The sequence below is a fragment of the Triturus cristatus genome, chromosome 4_1, assembly GCF_964204655.1.
Source record: "Triturus cristatus chromosome 4_1, aTriCri1.1, whole genome shotgun sequence".
Classification (NCBI taxonomy): domain Eukaryota; kingdom Metazoa; phylum Chordata; class Amphibia; order Caudata; family Salamandridae; genus Triturus; species Triturus cristatus.
Window position 1 is genome coordinate 1,108,716,229 of NC_140585.1, and position 24,215 is coordinate 1,108,740,443.

At 47.0% G+C, this 24,215-nt stretch overlaps 1 protein-coding gene across 3 annotated transcripts in view; it reads left to right on the forward strand.

Moving 5' to 3' along the window:
- The first annotated feature begins 3,063 nt into the window (after positions 1-3,063).
- The window catches only part of LAMB1 (laminin subunit beta 1), a 359,541-nt gene continuing 338,389 nt past the window's right edge, over positions 3,064-24,215 (forward strand). The window contains exon 1 of one of the 3 annotated variants that reach the window (XM_085654111.1): positions 3,064-3,237. In XM_085654111.1, coding sequence (XP_085510237.1) covers positions 3,201-3,237 — 37 coding nt within the window. In that variant the 5' untranslated portion in view covers positions 3,064-3,200. Of the gene's footprint in view, positions 3,238-4,931; positions 4,948-5,132; positions 5,239-24,215 lie in introns of those variants that run through there. The other 2 variants (XM_085654112.1, XM_085654110.1) reach the window with 2 other exon arrangements.

The following is a 24,215-nucleotide window of genomic DNA, read 5'->3' on the forward strand; positions in this document are numbered from 1 at the left end:
CACATGCGCCCTGCCTAGGCAAGACCTAAAAAGGGTGAGACATACGCTGCCATGGCCCTGGATTGGCATCATAAAGGGAAGCTTTGTTTGCTTAGATTAAAAACTGATTATAACAACTATTTCATTGATTCTAGTGAGTGTGATCATATTTTCCTAATTACGGGAGGATGGAGAATAAGAGGAAGAACAACATGTTTACCTGAAAGCTTTTACACTTATTCAGAAATCAATGAGTATTTTGCCTGAAAAGTTAAGTTCATGACTACAGGGCCCGGAAGGGAACTGTTTCAATGTCCATTGCTTATATCCTTACAAAACATAAGCAGTATGGCTTAAATAGACCACATCCCTGAATTTAGCCGTGGTACACATTTTATAAACTAAAATAAGAAAAACAGCTCATCACAATCACATGAAATTTTTTCCACTCTGTGCATCAAGCAAGTATTGCTGTACCTCTAGGAATGGCACTTCCCCACCTGGGGAAAACAATGTTGTTCACAGAAAGTCCAGAAAATGAAAATAGCGCTTCACTGGCACACTCTGCAAAGCGGCGTTAATGTTTGTGGGTGTGATGAAAACCAATCTGACCACTTTGCGAGCACTACGTTTTGCTTTATTTCGTTTATTTTTCATATTTTTAACCTTTTTTTCTCTCTGTCCCGAGGCTGCACTTAAATGTCAGAAAAAGATTACATTTGCAGCAAAAGCGCTTCTTTCGTTTTTTTAGATCCTTTTCACAGGGGAAAAAATAAAGGAAATGAGAGGAAAGGAAGGGCTAGAGCTGTTTGTTAAAGTCATGGTTTCAGCTAGTAAGGAAGAGCGAGACAGAAAGAGTCACTAGCCCTGCATGTGAGGCCCGTCACTTAAGTGCCCGGATCTCGTAGTGGGAAGCGGGGGCCTCTGCACCTGGCTCACTAGGGCCCGCGATCGGGTACACACACATACATACAACGGGGAAGAATGAAAATGCACCTTCGGTCATGTACGCAGCCGGGCTGGCTGCTTGGAAGCGGTGCTGTGCATGACCTGCTCTTGGCCAAGTGGGAAAAGAGTGACAAAAGCAACAATTAGAAAAAAAGAGTTCTCCAAACAAAGGATAAAGACTGAAAACGCAAGAAAACTGTACTTTTTTAACCAACATTTGCAAAGCGCACAGCTACCTCTGGCGAGGTGTCCCGGTAAAACTCCGTAAAATAAGCCTTGAACGGAATTGAGGTATCGGCTGCGCAAATGAGTTAGGAGGCAGCAAAGAAGAGCGACACTGGAGTGAACCTATAGAAAGCAGCAGTCTGGACCAAAGTCATTTTATTGAATACAACAGGTCTTGCAGACAGCATATGCGCGCTGCCTAGGCTCGACCTAAACAAATAAGGAAACAAGCATTGGCATAGCCAATAGGTCTCGCCTTTGGGACCTTATAAGTGTTTAGCCATGCAACAGTTGCAAAACTAAATACTTATAAGGTCCCAAAAGCGAGAGCTATTGGCTATGTCAAGCGGCCGTGTGGCCGCGAAAGTAAAAGTGATCGCGATCAAACATCAAAGCGGCCGTGCGGTCGCCTTAAAGGGAAAGTAATCGCGGTCAAGCGCGCGCGCGTGCCCGCGCACATGCGCTGTAGCTCTAGGCTGGCCTGGTAGCACTTTTTTTGGAGCCCTCTCTAAAAGTCTCGCTAGATCAGCGCATACGCTGGGTCAGGCGAGCCCTAAAAAAGCCTCGGACAGTGAATGGAATGCAATGGATAAGCTTGGGGTGGATGGATGTGGGAGCAAAATGAATCGCATTGGGGGATGGCTGTTTAGCGGGAGCAGAACACAAGAGAGGAAGCTGTAAAACATGCACTTTCATGGAGTGCTGAAAGAAAAAGAAACAAGCATTAGCAAAGCCAATAGGTCTCACATTTTGGGCTTATTGGCTTTACTGATTCCGCTTGCTGGTGCTATGCGGCACACAAAAGGGAAAAAAAGGAATGATTATGCGGCTGCTGCTAGCGGTTGGACCATTTGGTAGGCGCTTACATGCCTAATAACATATACTCAAGCATGCTTCATCATGCATGTGCCTACCTATGGAATGACGGTGGTACCATTCTTAATTTTTTTTTACTTATCAATCCAAGATAGAACAGTAAGGTTTAAGAAATGTAATTTGAATAGAGTAAAAGTGCTTTTTGTAAAATGGAGTGGCCTGGCCGCACTTTGTTGTTGGGCCATCCAAAAAATGAAGGTATAAAAAAAAAAAGATTGCGGTTTGCGGTGGCAACAGAGGGATAGGTGTGGGAAGCATAGCGGAGTGTGTGGATGGTAAGTGATCAATGAAGGTGTTTGACTCTGGACTGAGCGTGGCCACTGTGGAAGGCAGTGGAGGAGATTGGAGGGAAAAATGAAAGCATCATGAAGCACAAGGGGGAAGGTGTTTGAGGTAGAGAAGCAGCACATGAGGGAGAGAGAAACCAAATGCACTCTCTTGGAGTGCTAAAAGAAAATGAAATAGCTCCCTATATTAGCAGTGGAAGGATACGAGTCACCTAATCTAAAAGATAGTAAAGAGGATAAGCTCCAGGGAAGGCACAAACAAAAGAAAGTGAGGGACAAACACAATATAGAGAAGTGAAGTCCTTGGAAAAAAGCAAGCAAATAAGAGAGACAACAAAGGCAACTAATGGTAAGCAACGCGTTTGGCCGTCCTCTATAGGTTTTTGGTATAGTCCACAATAGACTTTTGCCTAACAGACAACTAAAAACTAAATGCTTTTCGCTAATGCTGTGTAGCATGAGCAAAAAATGAAAAAGTAAGAAAAGTAAGAAATGAAATAGAAAGAAAAGTAAAAAAAGAACGCACATGTGAAAACAGCGGCTCTGTGTGCTTCACCTCCGGAGAGGGCGCAAGAGTTCACACCTGTTGCCTCTATTACACTGATTAGCCATACGTATCGCCCTCTTCGGTTATCTCCTTCACCGCCCACCAGTGCTCTGCAACTCCCACGAGCCCTGGTTGTGGGACACATTCTTGACGTCCTTCAGAATTCAGCCCCTGAGGGGGTTCGTGCGCCGGTCCCAGGGCGTAACCATCTGCGCGTGCGCGCGAGACCCTCCCACCCGAAGTTTGGGGCTTGTGCTCGGGTTACTGTGATGCGGAGTTAGAGCCGAGCAGAGCGTAGCCCGGCCGGACACAGCGCCTTCCTCTCTGCCACCCGCACCATGGGGCTCCTCCAGGCGCCGCTGTGCGGCTTCATTGGTAAGCATGAGCGGTAAACGATGCATGGACGGAGGGTCCCAGAGAGCGAGCGCACGCCGAGCTGAGGCTGCCCGCAGGGCGTCCTGCAGCTGGGTTTATCCGCCCTGGGCTTACCTGGGGCAGTGGTTAGGTTACGCCGATGAGGCGGCGGATGTCTTGGGTGAGACCTGGGACAGCGTATGATACCAGAGTATCCGATGTAGTTCTATGGCTTCTACGCGGCCCTGGGTGAGACCTGGAGTAGAGACAGCGGCAGCCTTTGGGAGAGACTTTCATTGCAGCTGCCTCGGATGATGCTGCTTTATGGTCGGTCGTGGAGCAGGGGTATTGCTACCTCAGACCGATATCGGCGCGAGGGGCTGAATGAATAGGTGATATCTGCTTGTGTCTTGGGGTGAGACTTGGAGCGCGGTTTTCTGCTGCCTTTCCCGTAAGGCTTCTGCCTTTGGGTGACTTTGTGTTACCGGTAAATAACTTTTTCATTTCTGTGATTTTTTTTTTCTTCTATATAACGGTGCACTCTGGGAGTTGTAGTCTTGGTGCATTTAATTGGGCCATTAGGACCGCACAGTGATATGTAAAGCAAAGCCCGGGGATGGAAAACGGATGTCCAAGTGACACGGAACCACCTGGGCGCACTGTGAGACTTGATTCAAGGGTTCCTGCTACTGTGGTGGTGAGCTCGGGGCCTGCTGCTGCCTCAGGATGTTTCATGGAGCACGGCCTTATGTATCTTTAGGCGAGGCCTGCAACTGGTTTCTACGTCCGTCTGGTGAGACCTGAAGCTCGGCATCTGCTACTTTCTGGTGAGACCTGGAGCAAAGCGGGTGCTGCCTTGGGATGAGACACAAAGCAGAGGCTCTGGCTGCCTTGGGGAGAGCAGCTATAGCTGCCTGTGAGACCTGGAGAGGGGCTATAGCGGCCTTGGGCTACGATCTGGAGAGGGACTATAGCTGCCTGGGGCGAGACCTGAAGCGGATGTGTTGTCCTAGGGTGAGACTGCGAGCTGCTGTAGGAAGATTCCGAGAGTGTTTGCTGCTTCTGCCTTGGGTGAGCACTGGAATAGGAACTAATGCTGCCTTGGGGTGAGACCTGAAGCTCTGCTTCTTTGGGGTGAGACTTGGGAGTGTAGGAGATGCTGCTTTGATTGAGTTCTGGTGCATGGACTGCACCTCCTTTGGGTGAGACCTGGAGCGTGGACCGTAGGTGGCCTTGGTGAGACTTGAATTTCGGCTTCGGAGGCCTCGTCTCGTAGTGTGATGTCGAGCACATTTGGACGATGCCAGGGGCATTGGCTTCTACTGGCCTGGGGTGAGACTTGAAGCACGGGCTGCTGCCCCCGGGGTCTGCCATGGAGGTGGATCGTGAAGCAGGGCGGCGCTTGTTCCGACAGGGCAGGTCCCCACCCTTCGACAGGACCCGCAGCTACCAGCCGTGAATGCCCCCTTTAGCCGCATTTGCCCCACCCGGAGTAGCACGCAGCCCCATCCCTGCCTGTGCTCACAGCCCATTTCCTGAATATGCCTGGACCTCCTCCCGGGGTCGTCCGGGTGCTTCCTGCCCCCTCCCCTCGGGCCCCGTATCTCCTGGCCGGGGCGGGAGTGCGCACGAGACTTAAGAATTGCCTTTTGGTCTACCTCGGGGCTGTCGCGCAGCGGGGTTAGATAGTCCTCAGTGGGAGGTAAACGGAACAATGAAAACAGTGCCAAAGTAAGTGAGCCTCCCATCCCACATAAACAGAGACAGATGCCAGCTGCGAAGGATAGGAGACCGTCTGGTGTAACGCTCGGAGCACAGGACAGTCTTTGTGCGTGAGGTGACTCGGAGCAGTCTGCCCATGGGACTCTGCTCTCTCTCGCCAAAGGCCCCTTTCACTGATGTGGAGCCAGGTCTGACGTCTCAGTTGGCAAATGCACCCACTGCAGGGGTCTGTTTTATTGCTCCAGCGTTGGAATCTCGGAGGGCACGTCCAGTCGTTCATCCTTCCGAATGTAATAAAATGTATGTTTTGCTCGTGCCACTAAATCCGGGGTAAATGTGCTCTTTACAAAAGACACGTGTGGGCCACATATTCACATTTACAAGCACATGGTGCAGCGATCTCACTCTTTCTCTCCTTCTTAAGTGGATCATAGCTTTCATCTCGCTCCTAAGAGCTGACGTTCTTTAAGGCCTTCTGGAGATGCACCCCCACCCCTTTCCTCCTGCATTTATTGACGCTGCCCTGAGGGCGCTGTGTGTCTGCATTAATCCGCACAACAGGCCCCGGCCCCCGCGAGGGCATCTGGCTTTAATAGGAAACACGGGCGGGGGCGCTTAACTCCCCGCATTCCAGCTCAGGGGCTTCTCGGCGCCAAGCGGGGCATAAAAGTGCACGCGATTACCTCCCAGAATGTTTATAGTTTTTAGTTGATGCAATTGTATTTTGGTGGGGGGGCCTGCAAAAGTATATAACATCCCGCCTGCATACCTACAAGTCGTTTCTTTCTCCCCTTCTAGTGAAACCTTGTTGCTTCATTAAATTGTGATGTGTTTTTCGGTTCGGAAAGTTGCCACCGCTTTTAGTTTAACTTTTCATTAATCTGCGCTGCGGGGGGCGCGCGGTTACTCATTGTTTGCCTTTGTCCAGGAGTTGAATTCTTGTGTGTTTAGCAGGTTAATGTGTCCGGTGTTTGCTGAGCATGAACTTTTCCGTGAGTCGCCATCCCCATCCCCCCCAAATAAGGTGTGCTATATCCCTCTGCTGTGTCCCTGATCCCACTCACTAAAACCCTCCATAATTTACAATTGCCCTCCATCCCACCGTGTGTTTTGGGTATATCCCTTCCCCATCCCACCAAATCATTGTGTGGGCTCTCTGCCTGTACGCCACTCTTAACTTCTGTGCTGTGATTTTAAACCATCTGCGTCCTTACGGTATGTGGTTGTTTGGCACTCTGTCTCGAAGCTGTGTCTATTTGCTACCTTTTGCCTCGTCCTTTGGGGATTACTGCTAGATAAGGCCTGTGTCTGCTGTGGGTTTTATTGTCATCACCCCTCTGTGTCTTCTTACTTTAGCTCTATACTGTGGTGTAGGGCCACACTTTGCCATGCCAATGTTACTCTAGTGTTTATACAATAACTTTAATGAATTGGCCCCATTCGCTTTTTTCTGTGTCTTCGTTTTTTTTCGGTTGAAGCCTACCAAACGGCTCAGCTTTCTAGTTTGAAAAGACTTCTTGGGGACATTTGATAAGCTTCCCTGGGATTGGATTCAGCCGCTTGCTTACCCTTGGTTTTGTGATTTGTAGCTCAGTTTTGCTGGCTTTGTTTGTTTTAGGTTGTCCAGGATGTCTTTGTCCCTCCCACGGAGCACACCTTGTTTACTGTATTCTTCCACAGGGCTGGCTTTCTGTAAACAGACCTTTTTAAATTTTGTTCTTATCTTGTCACATTTGCTGTGCATTCACAGGCCGAGGTCAAAGGTAGGGCTCTGTCGTCTCAGGGAGCTTGGTGCTTACTTTTCTTTCTCTGACTTTAAAGTGAGAGGGTTTATGTGACTATCATGCTGAGTATGTGTGGAAGGAAGACATTTAAATGTCTGTAAATTAACTGTACAAATCCTTGAATATATTCTAAAGTGTGGTGGGAACAAATATTTAAATACGATCAAAACAAATCAATACACTAGGTGATGCCATTTCCACACGCACGTTATCGTTTGTGCGCTGTATTTTTTTATTAGTAAAACTGCCTGTGGAAATATAATGGTCATTTCAATTGAAAATTTGTTGTCTGTAATGGCAATGCGCTATCACACCATGCAATCTCCACTCTATTCCTCTCCACTCTACTCCTCTCTAGTATGCTCTATGCCGACGCTCTGCTCTATGCCGACGCTCCACTCCGACGCTCCATTCTACTTAACTCTACTCCAGGACCCTCCACTCTACGCCCCTACACTGTTACATTCCATGACACTCTAGTCCACCGCTCCGCTATACTCCTCTCCACTCTGACACTCAGTTCCACTCTACAGCACTCTATTCCACTCCCCTCCACGCCATGACAACCCCGTCCTCTCTTCTTGCCTCCACTCTACGCCACTCCACAACACTCTAAGCCGAACCACTCTACTTCATGCCACTTTCTTCAACACTACTAACTTTTAGCCATGCTGGTGTACAACATGGCTAAAACATTTGGGCAAAACCAATAGCTCTTGCATAGGCTAGACCTGTTGGCTATGCCAGCGCTCGTTCCTTTTTCCGTCAGCCTGCTGGCCAGGGATGTTTATCCTCCCCTCCTGTGGCCTCGCCTGAGATCTCCATCAGCATCTTTGGTGGACGATTGCCACGCGCAGCCCTGGCTTGTGGACGTTCTCCTCCCTACACCGTCTTTCACTGCTATCCCGTGCCTCCACCATCACTGTAGCCCCCCCCCCCTTCAGTCTTCTGTAGCTCTCCCTCCCCTTCACCGTCTCCTCTTCATTCACCATCTTCTCTGCCCCTGTCCTCCCATTAACCCTCTCTGTAGCCTTCCCTCTCCCTTCAACATCTTCTTTACCATTTCTAATCACCATCAGCTGAAGTCCTTTCGCTTCCTTCACCACCTCGCGTGTCCCAAAGCTGACTTCTTCACCTCTGGTTTGCAGAGCCAGGGGTGTGACGTCATACACGTACGCACCGTTAGCTCTGTGGAGGCGGCGTCTCTTCTTAGCGCTGACCTGCAGCGGCCCTTTTATCACTGGCGCACGAGACAAGGAGCCTTGCGCAGTTTATAGGCTCCAATAAAGGTATTACAGGAGCAAACCTGCAACTCACATAGGATCAAATTGCGGAAACAACGGACGAGGTTCCAGTGTAAGCTTATCTTGTAACTGAAAGAAACGAAGACACTTTCTGAAAGTGGAAGGGGGCGGACGGTATAAACCAAGTGTAGGTTTGAAAAAGTGAGTAATAAACGTCGACTTGAAAGGTCGCGACCCGAAAATGCTTTATCTCTTAATTTCGCGCTTCGATGCCACAAAGGAAGCTACTTATGTAAAGTTTGCTGAGCCCACTTACCCTAATTTTCGCGCACACAGGAAACACTGGTTAATTACTCCTTTACTGACACATTCTTTAATGCCTACCCAACACAGATCAAATACGTGCGGACTCGAAAGACTGAATTAATAAAGTTCAGATTTTTAATGTAGCGCTTCGAGTAAACCAGCAAGTTCAGATTCTCAGCGCTTCATAGGAAATAGGCCTCAAGATGGCCAATGACACCAGCCTCGCTGTACTGACCTGTACAGCACCGCTACAAACCACTAACAAGGCCAATAAGAAACCTTCCTGAAGTTTAAGTTAATGCAACTTATCTAATTGGTAATGTGAAGTGAGCAATATCTCCCAGACCCTGAAGCCTAACTCTACTTACATCCCGCAACTATTTCCACCCGGACGTCACGGCCTCCCCTTCCTTTGCCCCCACCACAACCATCCCCTCTCTTATTATTCCCCCTTCTGAAACTAAACCCTATTCCCACACTCTCTCCTTTTATGGTTCGGTAATGCTGACCAACCCCATAGCTGCCTCATTGCCTCCCCTTCCGACCTCAACTCCAAAACTACCACCTCACCTGCAGCACCGTAGCTCTCAAAGTTCTAACACCTTCACACACTCACCCACTGCTCAAGCAAGCAGATGCGCCTCTCAACCACCCAACTCAGAGTCCCATAACACGCACACAGACCTACCCCGCCCAACACCTCCTGTTCTCCCCCAGCCCACTCCCTCACCGTTTGGCCTTTATTACCTCTAGCATTCCCATTCCCACCCCACCATCCTCTAAAGTTACCCCACATATTTTAACAAAAGACATCTGCAGAGACGCGGCAAGCCAGGTTGTGTTTTCTCAGAGAGGGGGACTACAGCTACCATCATCCACTGCTGCAGATCCCCCCCCCCCCTTCCTCTACGAGGCGGCCAGGCAGCGTCTATTGGCCCCTACAGCCCTATTTAGGGGAGTGTCACTCCTACAGTGCGTGGGTGTACCAGGACCGAGGCTGGGCTGGGCCACGTCTCTTGGGGCCTCATGTAGGTAGCCAAATACCGGTCGGTAACGGCCGATTTTCGGTAAATATGCCGTTACCGACCGGTAGTCAGACAAGTGAGATGTAGGAGTCCAAAAACCACTTTTCGGTAAATATGAGGCGGTAAATACCGATTCATAGTTACCGAATTCTAAAATACCGATTCATATTTACCGAATACATTATTAACGAATCGGTAAATATGAAGTGGTAAATATGAAGTGGTAAAAATTTAAAATGACATGTAGGAGCAGTCGGTAATTAAGAAATCCAGGAAAATCGGTAAATAAGAGTCGGTAATTAACACGGATGGAAAGCAGGTGGTAACCATCAACAATGCACATAAGCAATCCCAAAATGCAACAGCGTGGACAACATGGCCGCCATGTACGTCATTGCAAGGCGCCTACGTCTACAGGCAGCAGGACTGAGGGTGTGGCGACGGGAGGAACGCATCTACAGACAGCGCATCACACTATTCCAGCTGACTGATGCAGAGATGCATGAGAGGTACAGGCTACACCCCGAAACCATCATGGACCTGATAAGGGACCTGCACCCACTCCTGGACCAGCCAACAAGAAGGGCGCACGCCATACCACCACATGTGCAGGTGCTCTGCAGCCTACATCTACTGGCATCCGGCAGTTATCAGGTGGTGATAGCTGCGGTGGGTGGGGTATCCCAGAGTTGCCTGTCACGTTTCTTCAGGAAGTTCCTGGATGCCATGATGCAGAGAATGCACCACTACATAAGCTTCCCAAACACACAGGCTGCACTGCAGAAAACAAAAACAGACTTTTATCACATGGCACAGTTCCCCCATGTCATCGGCTGTATTGATGGTACACACATCCCAATCTGTCCACCAGCTGACACAGAGCACATCTACAGGAACAGGAAGTCCACCCACTCCATCAATGTGCAGGTGATCTGTGATGCAGGGAACATCATCACAGATATTGTTGCAAAGTTTCCTGGGAGCACCCACGACTCTTACATCTTCCAGAATAGTGGGATCTACACACGACTGAGAGCCGGAGAATTCGGAGAGGGATACCTGCTGGGTAAGTAACAGTGACGCCCCTTGAAACCTGCAAATCAGAGTGTATAGAGGCATGTAACTGATGGTTCCCTTTTACTCATCCAGGCGACAGTGCATATGCATGCCGTTCATTCATCCTCACTCCCTACCTACACCCAGCAACCCAGAGTGAGAGACGATACAACGTGGCCCACAAATCTACACGCAATGTGGTGGAGCGCACGTTTGGACTGCTGAAGAGCAGGTTCCGCTGCCTCCACAAGAGCGGAGGCGCACGCCAGTACAAACCCATCACCTGCTGCAAGATAATTGCCACTTGTGCAATGCTGCACAACCTTGCCACGAAAAAAGGTACAGATGTGGAACTAACATATTTTGAGGACAACGAGGATGAGTCAGGCCAGCCAGAGGGCAGCGCAGCTAGAGTGCCAACTGCAATCGATGGGAGAGAGAGACGGGCAGAGATCACATGCAACTATTTCTGAGTAAGTGAGGGGACACAGCGAGTTGTGAGAAGTCATGACGTAGTTTAATGTGGCACCACGCCATGAACACATGAACAGGCCAATCTGGCAATATGCCATCTATACAATGAGTATGTCCAGGGTTACGTCACCCAATGGCAAGTGGATAAGCAGGGCCACATCAATGTTTGCGCATACGCGCTGCAGTGGTGGATTGCACGGCCTGTGCTTCCTCACTAGAGCCAACCCCAAGCCGCCTGCTGCTCCTGCGTGCTTCGGGGACGGGGGGTGTGATGCTGCTGCTGGTGTCGATGCTCTCCGCAGCATCCCCTGCAGCAGTTGTCGACGCCTGACTAGTCAATAGCACCCCTAGTGCACTTGTCACCTGCACCATCTCCCGAGACAGGTCGCTGCAGCACTGTGTTAGGCCCTCCTGCATCGTCACAGAGCGCCGGCAAAGTAGGGAAGTCGCAGTTGCCAGACGGTTGAGTGCCCTGCTGGTAGTGTCCCTTCTCTGGCGTTCCCGGCGCCGTGCTTCGATGTCAGCATCTAATTTGCTGCACAACTGCTGGATTGACTGGGACATGTCCCGAATGCCCGCAGCCATGCCGCCAATGTTTGTGTCCATGTTGACTAAGCTTGTCCTCATCACCCGCATGTGCCTCTGGACTGACATTACTGCCTTTGATTGCAGGCGCTGTTGCTTCAACATTTGGCCCTCGAGCCCCAAGAAGACACCATGGCCGTCAGTGGGTGCTGGTGGACTCTGGACACGCGACCTGCGGCGCCCTCTTGCTCCCGTCTGTGCTGCCTGTGAGGTGTGGGGCACAGTGGGATGGCTCCCTTGCTGGGGCCCGGTGCGGTCTTCTGGGCCCATGCTGTCGTCTGACGAGGTGTCTAAGGCTCGTAGCCTGGCTGCTGGACGCCTCCTCATTCTCACACCTGCAAGCGGAGATGTGGCCGGTGAATCGAACATGAGTGGCGATGCTGGCTCTGGTGGTGGTGATGCTGGCTCTCGGTGAGGTGATGCTGGCTCTGTGTGCGGCGAGGCTGGCTGCGTAGGTGGTGCGGCTGCAAGTGGGCCTGCTCCCTGGTCTGAACTCGTGCTGGCTAGAGGTGATTTTTGTGGCCGGTGTGCCGTCTCCCCTGCAGCATGCCCTGTACTGCATGATGTCACATCTGTGGACAGAAAAACAACATTGGCTCAGTGTCCCCGAAGGGCTGCATTGCAAGCGTCACAATAAATCATTTCACATTCCAATCTGTCCTCTGTCTCCTTGTGCCTCGAGTGCGTGACATGCCTTGTTGCCCTGTGACATTTACGTCATGGTTAGTGTTGCCCTGACTACATCTCCCGGAATGCATTGCCTGTCTGCACTGACACGTGTGGACTGCAGTGTGATTCTCGTTTCACAATGGGGGATGTGGGATAGGGGTAGGGGCGGCCACATTGCTGTGCTTTCGTCTTACCTTGCTGTGTTGCGGCTCTGGCAGAGCTGTCGGCGTCCCCAAGACCCACGACGCTCTCTTGCTCGAGTGTGGCCGCCACCAGCTCCTCCAGTTCGGTGAGGGCAGGTGCCCTGTTGGTTCCACCTCCGGTCTGGCTGGCCTCCTTCTGGATGTCGCCCATCTTCCTCTTGGTCACAATCCTCAGGTCATACCAGCGCTTTTTGAGGACCTCAATGTCCCTGTGGGTCACTCCCACAGCATTGACCTGCGCCTGGATGGCCAGCCATATGTTGCGCTTTTCGGCCTCAGGCACTTGCAGGGATTGCCTCCCAAACAGCTTCTGGTGCTGCTTCACCACCTCCTCCACCAGCACCTGGAGTTCCTTGGGGCTGAATTTGAGCTTCCTCCTCCTTTCCCCTCCGTCTTTCTGTGTTCTCTGGCTGGACATGCTGTTCGTTTCCCGCTCGCACATGCAACTGCTCCCTGCCTCTCCTCTGCACTCCGAGCCTCTCCAGGGTCGGCTAATTATGTACACCTGCCTGGGTGTGGCCACTTCGGCTAATTGTGTACACCTGCCTGGGTGTGGGCAGTTCCTGGTTGGGTGGGCTGTCGTTGCACAGGATTAGCTGTTTCGTCAAGTCATGTGATGTTATTTACCGAATCCGTACGTACCGATTCGGTATTTTCCGATTCGGTAGATACCACCTCGGTATTTTCCGAATCGGTAGATTCCACCTCGGTATTTTCCGAATCGGTAATTATCACCTCGGTATTTACCGAATCGGTGAATTCCGATTCGTATTTACCGAATGTTACCGAATCGGTAACTGTTACCGAATTTTTACCTACATATAACTTACCGATTCTAATTTACCGATTCGGTACGGCTCGGTATTTAAGAACCGGTAACATTTTTTTACCTACATGAGGCCCTAGGTGTGGTTATTAAGAGTTTCCACACATCAAGTAGCCATCGTTTTTGCCGAACTATGGGTAAGAGAAAAGCAAGTGCCATCATAACCTGTGTTGATGATCGCTGGGGGGGCTTGCTCAATTACCAACTACCTTACTACTGGAATGTTGGCTCTTAATTCTGAAATTGAATATGTGGAAGAGAGGCTGGGGGCAACAAGGAGAATTTTGTCACTTATAGCTGACAACGATCAAACCACCAACTTCTCAAAAGCTGATGTAGATGGAAGCACTTGATCCAGTGCGAGGGGGGGGGGGGGGGGGGGACATACGTGAAACTGCTCTAGGCCTAATTAACCCATGTGTATTTGCAAGGGGCCTAGATATTGTACCAATGACGAAGAAGCATCAACCTCGCACCCTAAAACTCGCAAATGCAGATGTCACATCTTCCCCCCACCCAACAAAAAGAAGAAAGGCAACTCGTGATCGGTGCATGTGACCAAGTGTGGCGGGAAAAAGCGCCTGGACTTGGAGCCGACAGAGAACAGGGTTGGGTCTCTTGATCTTGAAACGCAACTCCAAGCCCCACCTGACACTCCGGGAGATGCTAACTTTTCCAGTATTCTTGGGCATCTAGAAGGAGTCTTTTCAAATTTACTGACCCCCGTGGTAACGGCATTACAGAACATAGACAAAACTTTGAAAGATTTACTTGTACAACTTCAAAACAAGCCGCCTGGCCTGGCAAAACCCAAAGGTCGGCAACATTGTTTCTCAGCGAGGGCCTCTTCATCCCAAATTCCTAGTGTGGATGCCAGGGGAGCTAATCTGGTTACTCTGGTCAACCCCGGCTCTGAATTAGTCTTCAACCGATGGTCTGGTACGGTGCTCCAATAGAAAGAATGGCCCTGACCCAGTTACCAATGCTGTTTCTGTGGAAATGCGTGGCAGCAGAAAGAATTTCCAGATTCTACATCTCTCCCCAAAGTGTACTCCGTATGTCATTGTTTTAAAAAATTCCCCATCTTTGCGCCCAACACAACCCGAAACTGATTTCCATAAGAGAATAAGGTGATCCATTGGGTTAGTACCACTCTTGGGTGCACCAGTAGTAATGTACTTACAAATGCAATATTTGGTGTCCGAAGGGTACAGTGGGTAGGTAAAAACCAGAAGAAGAAAGCTGGTGATTGTATTGTAACAAATTTTGAAGATGCAAAATTGGTGGGGTTTATTTTGAACAGACCTTCCAACTCTCAAGGGCTTCCACAAGGGATACACCTGGTTTCTTTGGGTTTCTTTTATCGGCCTAGTTCTGATGACTTTGTTTTCGACCAAGTCATAACCCTGGAAATAGCATACATTTTACTATGTCCTCATATGATCGCTTTGCTCCCCTGGAAGAGGCTGATTGACTGCTTTGCGATCATGAGGCCACTGTCTGTGTTGGAGCACCTGCCAAAAATGCTGACCTAGAGGAGGTAACAAATCTTACAGTTGACCATGGTAAGCTCCTCCATCTTTCCGAAGTTAGAAACATGATACACGGATATTCTTATCATATGCCATTACCTGAACTGAGGGAACCAGACAATGAACACTTCAATCCAGGCATCTTCAACTGACACAAATGCCGATGCTGTCCCTTTTGTATTTTACGGCTTCCTCATCTTATGATGCTGACAGCCCGCTCAACTACCTAAAAAGGATAAAGATTTGGTTTTGCCGGGTAAAGCTAACATTGGTACTTTGATCCCCGATTTGAGACTTCTTTATTGGAACATTGCTAGCCTAAGCAGCAAACTCGATGACAATAACTGGGTAACATTAATTACTAGCCAACAGATTATATATTTACAGGAGACTTGGTCCTGGTCAAAGACGCATGTAAATGGTTTTTACTTGGTGTTTATGCCTGCAGTTATGTCATCTTCTGGGCACCATAGCGGTGGCCTTTTAACTCTATTCAGTCCCACTACCGGAGCTAAAATAGAGGAAACCTATGTGGATTCTGCCTTCTTCCAGATAATCTGTTCGTCTCTGTTCGGGGTGGTACTTATTAATTTTAGGTCAGTAAAACTGTTAAAGTTGTTGAGTCACTTACTTACTTGCTTGTGGCATGGATTTGTTGTTACTAGGTCTGAAAGAAGATTTTGTTTTATTGTGGGGAGGTGATTTCAATCTTAGACTGTGTCCTATTGCAGGCGACTGCATATGTGGTGAAGAGGACCATGATATCTGTGACCTCTCACATTTTGATTTAAACCAGTGTGGTGACAAATTGAATAGGCTGTTGTAAACCCATGACCTTACACTTAGTACAGACCTACTGGTTAAATAAGTTTTTAGTCAGATAATGTTCATGGGCAGAGGCAAAGGGTCTTTGATTGAATTCATTGCACTCTCCAAGAAATGGGCTAGGAAGGTGTGCAAGTTTCAGATCCTAAAGAGTGATCATAACCTGTTGGTTGTTATCCTTAGTTTAGGGTTGGCTTCAGCCGCTCATACCAAAGTGGTTTGTCGGATTGAATACACAAGAAATGGGGCAGTACGGCGTAAATGGCGGGATGTGGAACTAAAGTATAATCTAGAGCAGCTCATGGAGAATCGGAGGGAGTACTTTGAGCTTTCCTTTAAATTTGAATCAGATCCTTTTAAGGTGATGGGAGCCTTCTCTGCAATTTGCAACAAGGCATCTGAGCAATTAACGGTACTCGTGCAACAATATGCCCCAAGGCATAATACATGGTTTGATAAATCATGTTCAAGAGCCCATAGTAGTATTTTTAAAGCAGTCAAGAGCTCCTCACAGGTCCCAGCAGAAATTTGAATCTGTGGAATGCTTTATAAAGAAGCCATCAAGGGCAAGAAAGAGGAGATCAGAGGGGAGGCCTGAGAGCAACGGACTCTTGCTTGTGCAAGGAATGATGCGTCCCAATTTTGGAAGATAATTGGTGAACTTTTTTTTTATCATTATTTTTTTTTTTTTATTTCCAACTCGCTCCACTTCTAGTATAGACGTGAATGTCCCTGAGCATGTATGGGTCAAACATTTCTCTAATCTGTGATTTTTAGGATTCGGTCAGTACCAAGAACAGTACAATATAATATATTAGCTTGGAGAGCACAGAACAGCGAATAATTACTGCCAAGGATGTTATCTCGGCTGTGAAGAGATGCCCAAGTAATAAAGCATCCGGACCAAATGGGGTGCCTGTGGACATTTTAAAGGAGAATCTGTCATTTTGGGATCCTGACCTGGTGAACGTACTCTGTACTGCGAGCCGTGCTGGCCCCCCAAATCTTGGTCCAGAGCAGTTATTGTCCTCATTTTCAATAAACATCTGCAATGCAATAGGTTTCGCATTTACCCAAGTTTGAGCGATTGGCATTGTAAATGACAATGCTTTTTATTTATGTTTTGGTTTTTAAAACATAAATAAAAGGCATTGTCATTTACAATGCCAATAGATTAAGCTCTCGAAAATGTGAGACTTATTGCATTCCAAATGCTTGAAGGCATTGCTGAGTTGCCCCCTCCTGTCTCACATGGCCCCTGAAGAGCTTCCCGTTTGCTACGAGTTAAGTAAACAAGCTGGTTGTCGCAACTGCACGAGAGCCCTCCTGCAGTAAGCGTAACTCATTAAAGAAAATAGTCTTGCAGACTAAAGACATACTGTGTAACAACCATAGTAAAAGGGCCAGTCTTCATGGGTGGATACAAATGAAGACAAGGCGGTACTACAGAGAGACTAACAAGCCTAATAACGAATCAGAAGCCAGCATTTGACAAAGGACCATGACACAAGCCAATGACAAATATGGGTGGAGAGTGGACGGGGATTCAAGTACTTACTCCAATTAAGCATGGCTTGCAGAGCAGTCCATGCGCTGCCCAGGCTTGACCTAAAAAGGGGGATAGGAACAACCTTCATTGTTATCGGCCAATATCCTTAATTGATACCACGCCCAAGGTATTGGACAGAGTTTTATTGGACCATCCTGAAAATTGGGCAAATGAGAACAGCATCTTAACATCAACGCAGTATGATTTCAGACAGGGCCTAGGGACTGTTGACCAGTGCCTAACCTCAATTTTGTAATGAGTAAATATGTGTCTTCCAAAGAAGGATGTCACTTTTGGCGTTTATGGACCGTAGTGGAGTATTTAACAAAGGAACATGCTAATAAGCAATGGTGCCAACCCAAAAATTGTCCATTTACTCAGCTGCATGCAGACATCGATGGCAGCATTAGGTTTGGGCCAAACTGGGAATGTACCCCAGATATGAAGATCAGAAAAGGGGTTAGACAGAGCTGTGTTATGGCCCCCTTCCTCTTCAGTTTTTATATTAATGATCTCGATGAATACCTGATCGGTGCTGCAGCTGACCCTCCTAGTGTAGGGAACCAATTACTACCAGTACTCATGTGTGCCAATGACTGCATTCTCATGGCCAGAATGGGTTGGGCCATCAGAAGCTCTTAGGTAGTTTTGTGGTTTTAATGTCTGTTTTGGTACTTTTGACAAATAAAGCAAAATCATTTGCCATGGTCAGTGGCCGCACCCGGAGCAGATTGACCCCTTTCCGTATTGGTGGTACTGCGGCTAAGTGCATGACCATGTTTACCTAACTGGGCGTTCCATTTGATCGCAGGAGTTCTTGGAAGCACGTGAGGTGTGTGAGAGTAACTCTATTTGAGCAAGCTACAGCTCCGTCGTTCAAATTTGCAGCTAATCTGGGCTCAATGCCCCTGGATGCTGCGGTTACAATATATAAAGCTAGACCAGTGCGATTGTTTCCCATAACGCAGGGGGTCTGGGGCCGTATCCACCACTTCCAACTGCAAACCAGTGAAAATAAGTTCATGCTTAGACTGCTGCCACTTCCTAGCAGTGTCGAATCTATAATGGTACACGAGAAACTAGGACTACGGTGTTTGGGTGATATTTTGAGGCTGGCACCCACTAGGTTATAGTTATCAGTCTGGTCTTGGCCCGAAGTAGCACTCACTCAAGCAGAGATATCGGATTGCCTAAAACTGACGGGACCACAAAATCAAATGGCCCATGTATATTAGAGATGATTTGTGAGCGATCAGTAGGTTTGATCGGTTTAAAAACCCAATGTGTATCAACCGATTCGACAAAGTCCTAGTGGAAAGTGAATTATTAAAGCTTATCACAGAATAGAGATGGGGAAACCGAACTACAGGGAGTTATACTTGCCACTGCCTCCCCCCTCCCTCTGGTCTCCCCCAACCCCCCCCCCCTCCCCTCTGGTCTCCCCCCCTGTCTCCCCCTCCCCCTCGGTCTCCCCCCTCTGCCTCCCTCTCCCACCCTCCCTTCATCACCCTCTGTCATCTCACCCCGTGTGTGTGTCAGCCCTCAGCCCCTGCTGAGACAGCTTCCCAGCGAGCACACACAGCCACACCCGAGTACTTCACAGGTCTTTAAAAGACCATGTACATGTTAATAAAGCTTTGTTGTATTTCACCTCTTAGGCCCTTGCATCTCCACTTTGACAATCACTGGAATCCCCCGCCCCCCACAGAGCAGAGTCTCAGAGTCCGGGCTGCTGCAACCGGCAGTGTTTGCTAACACTATTTAATTTTTTTATTTTTAAAACGGGTAGGATGTCTGCAAGGTCTGCGGGCCGCCAAGGAAGGCTTGCCGGGCCGCTGGCGGCCCGCGGGCCGTACTCTGAGTAACCGTGCATTAGAAGAAGAGAAATAAAGCCCATACCCACCCCTGCAAGAAAGGTGTATACCACCACAATCTGAATAAAATTTAGATCTCTACTCCGTAATATCCAGTTTCAGTTAATGGTAAAATGCCTCTAGCAAAACTGCAGATCAGCAGTTAGGCACAGTCTAGAAGTAGGAGATCTGATTGTTGAACATGGCCAGGGCATCACTTTCCTAAGTGAAACCTATCTTTATAAAATAATCGACCAGCCTTCGATTTACTGGTCCCAAAAGGGTACTCCACGATCCGTCTGAACAGATGTGGGGAGTGGCAATAATCTTGAATGACTTCATGTCCTCCAGAAATCTCACCTACAAAAAGCACACCCATCATATAAATGTCCCTAAATAGAGTGCAAGATGATTGATTGGTGTCCCGTTCGAACTGTACCTTATATAACATCCCCTGGCAATAACTCCGTGTTTGCTGATGCTCTCTTCAAATTAATCACTGACCATGAGATCCGAACAGTCAATAACCTATAACTCTGTGGGATCAATCCTCAACAATTTCATCAATTGTGCTCCAAAGCAATTGAGGAGTTACTCTGGAACACATCATTGCAAAAAGGAGCACATCAAGATCTTCGCAATCCTCCCAGCTGACTGATCACTCTTTAATATAAATCTCCATGAACGTGCCAAATACTATTATCAATACCCAACTGAGAAGACAAAAAAATGAACCACAGACCTAAGAAATCTGCACAACTGCCTCATCTCAGCACTGGAACACAAAATTCCTCAAATCCTGTCTGAGTCAGATCTCAGTGTGCTGGCTAACCACAACGTGCAATCTATGATTCGGATTGCTGACAACTCTGGTTCACAAAACATTGCAAAGACACAAAAACCCAACGTCTTGGTTATCAAAATAACAAAACGAAGAAAGGTGAGCCATCTGTAAAACCTGAGCGAAACTGGTGTCGAAGCCCCATAGGCACATGGTCCATACTACGGTCAGGTAAAGGAAATCGCAAACAGAAATTGTTTTAGGCTAAAGTGCGGGTCATCAACAAAGAGCTTGATCAAGCAAATTACTGGCCTAAGAAACTATTTGACCTAATGTACACTGCAAGAAGAAATATATTTATAAATGATAAACGGAGGGAACAAAATATTTAAAAATGCAATAATAGTATTTAGCATGTCTACATAATCGTTATAGACAATATATGGAATGTGAACTATTTTATTGGGTTACATTACTTCATATTGTTAATACATTATGATTATTTCCAAGGATCTCACTGTGTAAGGCACAAAGGCGAAGGTTTTATTCAACCGCATAATTTTTCATATATTTTCAATATTGAAACATGTTAACTTGTTTATAAATGTTTTTTTTTTTTTTTTTTTTATATTCATTTAATCAGAATTGCACTGCCGAATTTATTCATTTTATAAAACCTAAAGTTTAATGTCCTGGTTAGAGGGAAAGCTGCTGAAAGTAAACTGTGCTTATCAAGACTGACGTATGTGAGTTAATGGAAAAATTAAAGTTGAGTTATCACACTGGAGGAAAACCAATGTTAAGGAAAGACCATTTTAACGAAATACAACTAAATTGAAAATTAAAGAAAACTTCTTAAAAGAGAGTATTTTAAGAAAAAATCAAAGTTACGTAAGTGACTAGTGAGGGGCTTTTGAGTTCAGGGATGGGTAATGTTTAGTGGTGATGAGAAGTTGTTGGGGATCAGGAATCTGTGGAGTTCAGGCATAGAATGGGGGTTTTATGGATCAGGGATGAATGGAGTTTAGAGATTGTTTTTTTATTTTATCAGGAATGGGTGGAGTTTAGGGGTGTGATGGTTTTTAGGGTTCATGGATGAGTGGAGTGTAGGGGTTTTTAGGGTTCATGGATAAGCAGAGTTTAGGGCTGTTGTGAGTTTTTAAGGGCCCATCATGGGAAAAGGTTAAGAGTGGTGAAGAGTTTTTAGGGTTCTGAATTGGGTGGACTTTAGGGTGGTGCTGGGTTTTAAGGGTTCCGGAATGGATGGAGATTAAACAGTAGCATAGCAAAGATGCATTGGGCCCTGTTACAAGCAAGGGAAATGGCCCCTCTGATTGTTGAAGTTGTAAAATACAGCATTGTCAGGTTCCAATGGGTGCCTCTGGGCTCCAGGCCCCAGTTCACTGCACCGATTGTAACTACACCCCTGAGTTTAGATGAAGAAGGGGTTCTTTTGTGTTCACAGATGGGTAGAGTTTAAGGGGGTGAGACATTTTTAGGGGTCAAGGATGGGTGGTGACGTTTTCTTTATGGTTCAGGGATGGGTGGAATTTGAAGGTAGTGAGGGGCTTTAGGGTTCAGGGATGAATGGAGTGTAGGAGTAGAAAAGGCTTTCCGTGTTCTGGAGGGGGGGGTAGATTAAGTGTAGTGAGGGTGTTTTAGGTTTCTGGGATGGATGGAGTTCAGAGATTGAAAGGGTTTTTAGAGTTCAGGGCTTGGCGTACCTTAGGCATAGTGAAGGTTTATTGGGATGAAGGGATGGATTGTGTTGAGATGTTCTGCAAATTAAAAGCATACGAAGAAAGTGTTTGAGAATTTAAAATATATACATTTGAAATAAGGTCCCCTTAAGTAAAGCACTAAAATAAATACATTCAATAAAACTATTTCTGAAAGAGAGACTTGCAACCAGTGCATTTACACCATAAAAAGTAGGCATGCAAATGCACCTTTGAGCAAAAAGACAGTCTATGAACTGGTTTCTACGAAATGGCATATGCCATTCATTAAGAAAAATTCCATTAAACAGTTTTTTTTAGATGAAATGGTTTCTCAGTAATGGTATTCCATTAAAATGTTTTTCTATGAAATCAATTACAACCATTCAAGTCATGCTTTACCTTCTGTTCTTACAGTGGTGGCTTATGAATTTTTGAAGTCGTGGGGCACGATTGATGCCCTCAATTGCAGCAAGCAAGCAAAGCGAAAGAGCCCGGTCTCTTCTAGGGAAGGTATTTGGACATGGGTTTAAAACTCTTAAGAAAAATGAGATCAAATAGTGAATTTCAACACACAATTATCACATAAATTTGCTGAAAAGCAACAGACTCTGAAAGGGCATTAATTAAACATCCCAAGTCTTTTCATTGTGTGCCAGGCCAGCGCAATCTGCTGCTCCAGATGAGTTAACCCAGTTTGTTCAAAATATGATGTCAGTGCAAGTATTTTGTCACAGGTGCTAGTCCTAAGATGCCAGTGCAAGCATTTTGCCATGGGGCCCACAAATTACTTCACAAGAATAAGTCTCACTAACACTTGTATTGCATACACCCAATCACACTCGCACTTACTCATTAATTCTCACTTATTTGCACTGAGATTCATTCTCACTCACTTTTGTGCTCTTACTCCTCACTCATTCTCATTCACACTCACTCATATACTGTCTCTCATACTTTTTCAATCACACTCGCTCACATGCACCCACTTATTTATTTTCTCAATTATTTTCTTGCTCATTCTCACTCGCATTCTTTCTCTTCTACTTTTCACTCACAATCACTTTCGCTCATACTTTCTCTTACTCATTCTTGTGTTAAAACTTTCTTTTACAACATTACAGCATGTACCACATATTCAACTGTCTCGTAATTTTCAAATGAAATACTATACATGTAACGATAGGTAGTATCTACATATTTCTTCATGTATTAATCTGTGACAGTAGTCAGTCCTTGCACCTTTTTACCCGAGCCCAGGTTAAATCAGTTTTTTGTTTCACTGCATCTTTTCTACTATAGTCCAGCATTACAACCTCCGTGTTAGCAATACCACATAAATCCCTTATATAGTGCATCCTTCACATTTCATTGCATCCATCCTGTATACAACCACCCTATGCCCGTAGCTTCAAAAGCAGATTCCTCCTCTTTATCAGTCTTTTCGTATTAGATACTGCTGGTAGGGCACCTATATATTCTTGGGTCTACTGGCATCTGTGCATTATAATTCTCAGTGTGTAGAACAATATGCTAAGTCTGTATGCCAGTCTTGTAGAATAGGTATTGGGCCCTACGTCCAGCGCATTACTATTCTGCACGTAGCCAGCAAAATGCCGATTACAGCCAACTTCCTACTGGGTTAAGGGATAACTTCATCGTAGCCCAATAACGCCAACATCGGAGATTCCTGCAATTGCTCTCCTAACCTGTCATTCAGTGCAACAATAACTCTTCCCCTCCCCCCCCCCCCCCCCCCCTCCTCCAGTATGCCCGCACTCCTGGGCAGCCCCACGCTAGGTGCATAAAGCTTGCATTTCCAGCCCCGCATCGTGGGCAGTCACTATCATCTGTCATGCCATACCTGCACATTCTGACAGGGGTATAATACATTCTGTGTAGGTATTCATAACAAATGAGTCTGTGCCTGCTACCCCAGCTCTGCAGCCCATTCTTGCTGAATTTTACTTAGTGTCAGTTTAGAGCGGGAGAGGTTATGTAACGCAATTATCCCCTTTTGGGGGGACTCTGCCTTAAGCAAGTATGTAAATGGGGTTCGTGTGGCTCCTCCATGTCTTCGCCTCTTAATGTGTGCAGTTCCTGCCTCATCCTATGAAACTGGTATTTATCTAGCATAGTTATGTGTGGAATCTGCCCCCGTACTTGTTCCCATGTCTTCAACACCCCTCCTTGAAAGAGGTCAGCCATACATTCAATGTGTAAGGAGTGATTTAAGAACTGCTTTATCCTCAATAACAGTTAGCTATGCACACCATTCAACTGGCAACCTCCTTGAGTACAGCAATGGTATGCGCAGTATTTCTGCAATCCGCCTCAATTGGGACTTCGCACATCCCACTGGATCTATTATGTGATATCTGCGTTGCGTTTTCTGCAGCAAGTATACCGACAGGGTATGGGGGCTGCCTCGACCTTCTCAATATACAGTTGTCGGGGAGCCATGTATCCAATAATGTGTATGTAGGAGTTGCACTACCCTATAATACGTCTCCAAATCGGGTGCATTGAGCCCACCCTCTGCATAGGGTTTAGTTAGTATTTCCCATTTAATACGGGACTGCTTGCCTGCCCAGGCCAATCTTATCATCTGTGTGGTCAGCGTGTGAAAAAAGAATCTAGTAAGCTCAATGAGATATATGCAGAAAAGAAATCTGGGGAGTACTATCATTTTTATAATTGAATACGGCCCGGCAGTGACAGCAGAAGTTTGATCCATTTTTCTACTGCCTCAGTGTGCCTCTGTATCACGATCCCATAGTTCTCTCTAAAAACCACCTCCGGGTCAGTATGTATTTTGATTCCTAAGTATCAGGTTTGGTGGTCCAT